General features: G+C 48.5%; 1 protein-coding gene across 2 annotated transcripts in view; it reads right to left on the bottom strand.

The window, feature by feature from the left end:
* Fbp1 (fructose-bisphosphatase 1) overlaps nucleotides 1–4,735 on the bottom strand; it is a 25,991-nt gene continuing 21,256 nt past the window's right edge. For both annotated transcript variants that reach the window (XM_015503976.2, XM_048800344.1), the window contains exons 5-7: nucleotides 3,485–3,622; nucleotides 2,194–2,313; nucleotides 1–367 (exon numbers count right to left, since the gene is read on the bottom strand). In XM_015503976.2, coding sequence (XP_015359462.1) covers nucleotides 176–367; nucleotides 2,194–2,313; nucleotides 3,485–3,622 — 450 coding nt within the window. In that variant the 3' untranslated portion in view covers nucleotides 1–175. The remainder of the gene's footprint in view (nucleotides 368–2,193; nucleotides 2,314–3,484; nucleotides 3,623–4,735) is intronic.

Genomic DNA, 4,735 nt, shown 5'->3' with positions numbered 1-4,735 from the left:
AAAGGAAGGAAGAAAAGTTTATTTCTCCTCCTTCCACTAGGAATCTGGCTCACCCACGGGGTTAGGTGAAGGTACCCCGTGCTTTCTGTGTGCTGCCTGGGAACGCACAATCGGGCAGGGTGGGGACAGTGCGGAGAGGGAGGCCATTCCTCCAGGTGAGGGCAAGGCGGGCGCCTCACTTGGCAGAGTGCTTCTTATAGATCTCCAGGAACTCGGTCACGTCGTCAGGGGACCCCAGGATGACCGGCGCCCTCTGGTGGATGTCGGTGGGAACGATGTCTAACACAGCTTCCTTCCCCGTGGTGGCCAGTCCCCCTGCCTTCTCCATGACGAAGGCCATCGGGTTGCATTCATAGAGTAGTCTCAGCTGAAAAACAAGAACCCGACACTGGAGTCCTCACACCAGAAGGTACTGAACAGAGAGGGGGCTTGTTGCCCAGCCCAACGGGGCAGAGCTGGCGGGAGGTCCCAAGGTAACCCATGCTCTTCCCCTCCTCCGGGTTGCAAAACTTCCCTCCCACCCCTGGTTGCTACGGAGACAAAACAGCCAACCATGTGGTTAAATGGAACCAAGGGCCAGCAACAGACAACCCGAAGCAACTTTGAGGCCGACCACCTGGAACCAGGACAAAATGACATTTTGGCAGCACTGATGGCCCCCTCCTCTTTATAGCACAGAAACTGGACTTAATGACTGATTCTCTGTGTGTTTGGGATGGAGCTTTGCCCAATCTAAAAGCATTTTTAAAAATCCACTGTAGTGTCTAGCTGCAGACATCTGGAGAGCAGACCGGCTCCTCCAAACAGTGTGACATTGTTTGCAATTCTGTGCTTCCTTTTACGACCCTCCCATGGCTCCAGGGCTGGGGTTTAGTGTGTTACACATCTTGGCATTTACTTTTAAATATGAACTTTTTTTCTCATATGCATTTTCTTGCAGTCTGCCTTCTGAGCAGAGAGCTCTGTGCAGATGTCTCCTGACTTGATTCCCATACATGTGTCAGCTCCAGACTCAAAAAATGGAAAAAGAGGAGGAGCTTCTATGTTTGTGTTCAAGAGCAATTTTTGAGGCATTAGAGCAAAGTGCTAGAAAGCAGGCTAATCACACAGGCTGGAGTGCACCTGTGGCCCCAGAAGGCTGGGGTTTCAAGTAAAGAAGAATGCCCTCAGGTAACTGGCCGCCCAGTGCCATACACAGAGATGTGAATATAGCAATAGCTAACTATCCTAAGGGGATCTTTCTTGCTATTCATTATTGCACATTAAAAAAAAAAAGAGGGAGCTGGGGCTGGGGCTCAGTGGTAGAGCGTTTGCCTAGCACGTGTGAGGCACTGGGTTCGATCCTCAGCACCACATATAAATAAATAAAGGTCCATTAACAACTAATTTTAAAAAATGTTTAAAAAAAAAAGAGGACATAATACTGGGGAAGGAAGCCCATTGACACTTTGTGTAGAGAAAGGGGTGTTCCTTGGCCAGCATAAGAAAGCCTGGCCCACCCCATGTCTCGTTAGTACCAGTGCAGTCCTGGGAAAAGCTCCATGTTCTCCAGAGAGTCTATTTTTCCCTAAAAGTTCTCGTATTTAAGGCAGCAAATGTCAGGCTCACTGGTTATTTCTATTTTATGCCTTTCTGGAATTGATCAAAGACCTCTGATATATATTTGATTTGCTGCCTTGGTAATGACACTGGACCATTTTCATTCACTTTATGAGTGAAACTCATTTTGTCCAAGCCAAACCATGTACCCACCAGAAGCTCCAAGCCCTTTCAGTCCCCTCCTGACCAGAACGCCATCAATTGTTTTTTTGTTTGTTTGTTTGTTTTAATTATTATTTAGTCGAAAATGGACACAATGTCTTTATTTTTATTTGTTTATTTTTATGTGGTGCTGAGGATGGAACCCAGTGCCTCACACTTGCAAGGCAAGCGCTCTACGGCTGAGCTACAGCCCAGCCCCATCAATTCTCTTTTGCTGTAGCCCTGGAAGGGCTCTCAAGAGAATGTTTTTGTGTGTAGTTGGTGTCAACTGGCTTTACCTTGAATCTAGTAAAGAATGTGCCAGAGACGTCTTCAGCAGCAACCAGAGGATATCAATCTGTCTTAATCTTTTTTCTTTCACACAAAGTCGAATACCCCAGGCTAAAAATGAGATCCACTCCTTCTTGATCACTTTTTGGGGAATTTTCTCACCTTTCCATTGGGGCTTTTCTTGTTCGCAGGGTACAAAAAGATCCCTCCATAGACCAGTGTGCGGTGAACATCGGCCACCATGGAGCCCACGTACCGGGCGCCATAGGGCGCTGAATTATCCTACAAAGAGAGAACAGTAACCAGGGGTGCAGAAAATCAAGGCCATTCTCTTTATGTCTCTTATGCATATTTGACTCCAGTCATTTATGGAGCCGCTATGGAGCTGTGCTAAGAAATGCGATGAAAATCCTGTTCCCAAGAAGCAGAAAATGGAATAACAGAAACAGCCTCCCATCCATCTCCCCACAGGCCACATTACAGGAAGAAGCCCCCAAGTGAGTGTGGTTCCTTCTGACCAAGGTGTTGGAGCAAGCATCACAAAAACTGTTCCATTTAGCAGCACCGCGGGGTTGGGAAGGATGTGGGCAGGCTAAGGAGCTGGGCAGGGCCACACTGTACTTTTCATAGCAGGAGAATCTGTACAGCTCTCTGCAAAGACCAGCCACCCAGGGCCTGGGGAAGTGTGCAAGCCAGGGCTGGGCACCAGAGGGGATCAAAGAAGGTACAGAGAAAGGGGAAAAAGCCTGGGGCAGCTCTGAGGACCCTGAATGTCATGCTGATGACATTACGGTTTCATCCTGAGAAAATAGCAGTTGTCAATGGCTTTCAACCAAGTACCACAAGTTCAATCCCTGGTACCACAAGATGAGCGATGCCCACATGGAGCCCGCTGCATGGCCTGCCCTTCTCTTATACACCCACTGTAAGCTCTTTAGAGAGATGCCAGGAAGCACACACTCTGTCTTGGAATGAAAGAGAGAAGCCCATCTCAGACATGGGCCTGGAGGCAGGTGCCTGGGTGGAAATACCACATTTTGTACCCTCTGTACCCAGAGGTGCAAATGCTTTGTCACCTGAAACACATTCATCTGGTTGACATTATAATTATCCTGATTTTCTTCAAAGAGCAAGTGGCAAAGGCTGAAATAACACTCCAGTTCTGACATCTCAGGGCAAGAACTCCAGCTCCCAGCACCCGGGTGAGAGCCTGATCACAGATCAGCACAGACTGAAATCCAGTTTGCTTCTGTCCCTGCCTCCTTTTGCACAAAGCAGGGTAAGTCATGAATCAGTAGGTTTCCACATAACTCAAGAGTCCCAAATAAGATCCGGGGCCCTTCTCAATCCCAGAGGTCACTTTTCTTCTCGGGGGACACCCCTCCCCCAAGAGCTGCCCCTGGTGCCAAAGGCCCCAACACTGTCGCAGCCCCACCCCTTGCCCCTTACTTACAGGAGGGAACTTTTTCCTCTGGACATACTCAGTGACGGCGGGGTCGAAGTCCTTCGCGTAGCCTTCATTGAGACTGTAGATGTTACCTTTCTTTTTGATCTTCACATTCTTGTCCACCAAAATGAATTCTCCAATGGCCTTTGAAACAAGAAAGGAAAGGTAGAGAGCCTTCAAGCAGCCTCCCCCAGGAAGATCAAGGTGTAAAGTGGCCAGGCCGGGCTGAACAGGGAGGTGCGTGGCCTATGGTCATACCTCATCCCCAGACCACCAGGGATTCCTGCCAAATGCCCCAAGAACTGCAGGCAGGGTGAGAGGAGAGAGAGTGGTGAGAATGAGTGAAAAGGAAATGGGATCCCAGTGACAGGGGAGGCTGAGGCAGGAGGGTTGCAAGCTCAAGGTCAGCCTGGGCGAATGAGCCAGACCCTGCCTCAAAATAAAATAAAAAGGGCTGAGAATGTACTTCATCAGCAAAGCAGCATGGGTTCAATCCCCAGTACTGCAAAAAATAAAATAAAATAAAAAGTCAGGCACACACCTGTGATCCCGGTGCTAGGGAGGCTAAGGCAGGAGGATTGCAAGTTCAAAGCCAGCCTCAGCAACTTAGCAAGGCCCTGAGCAACTTAGCAAGACCCTGTCTCAAAATAAAATGTAAAAAGGGCTGGGTATGTGGATCAGGGGTTGAGCACCCCTGGGTTCAATCCCCGGGACCAAAAAAAGTAAAATAAAATAAAATGAGAGGAAAGGCAAAGGGTTGCTGCAGAAGTCAACAGGGTGGTAAACAGGACTTCTGACTGTTTGCAAATGATTTCTGTAAAATAAGAAAGAAACCATGCAGACATAGGGCAAGCAGAAATGTGTAAAACAGCAGCAAACCTTGAGAAAGAGGAAGAATTGTGTGTCCAAAGCAATATCAGATATGCCTTTGTACCCACTGCACTTGAGCTGTCTCAGAGGGCAGCTGGGATTCAGGAAGACAGACAACAGCAAAACCACAGTCTCTGAGCTGGCATTTCATTCTGTCTTGGCTCGTCTGTGTGTTTCTATTGAACAAAGTGGAACCCTGAGTTTTGAGCCCCAGAATATGCAACTTCAGGCACCTTTGCTCACTGATGAGCAAAGTGTATCTCAGACACTTCCTCCCACACTCCCAGCACTGAGCAGATGCTGCTGGGGTTTTGATTCTTCAAAGGAGACTTGAAGGTGGGGGGGGTGGGGGCGGGTGCTCATCATTCTGCTGACTAAGAATGGTTG

This window comes from Marmota marmota, unplaced genomic scaffold, assembly GCF_001458135.2.
Source record: "Marmota marmota marmota unplaced genomic scaffold, marMar, whole genome shotgun sequence".
Lineage (NCBI taxonomy): Eukaryota > Metazoa > Chordata > Mammalia > Rodentia > Sciuridae > Marmota > Marmota marmota.
This window is presented reverse-complemented; position numbering and strand designations above follow the sequence as displayed.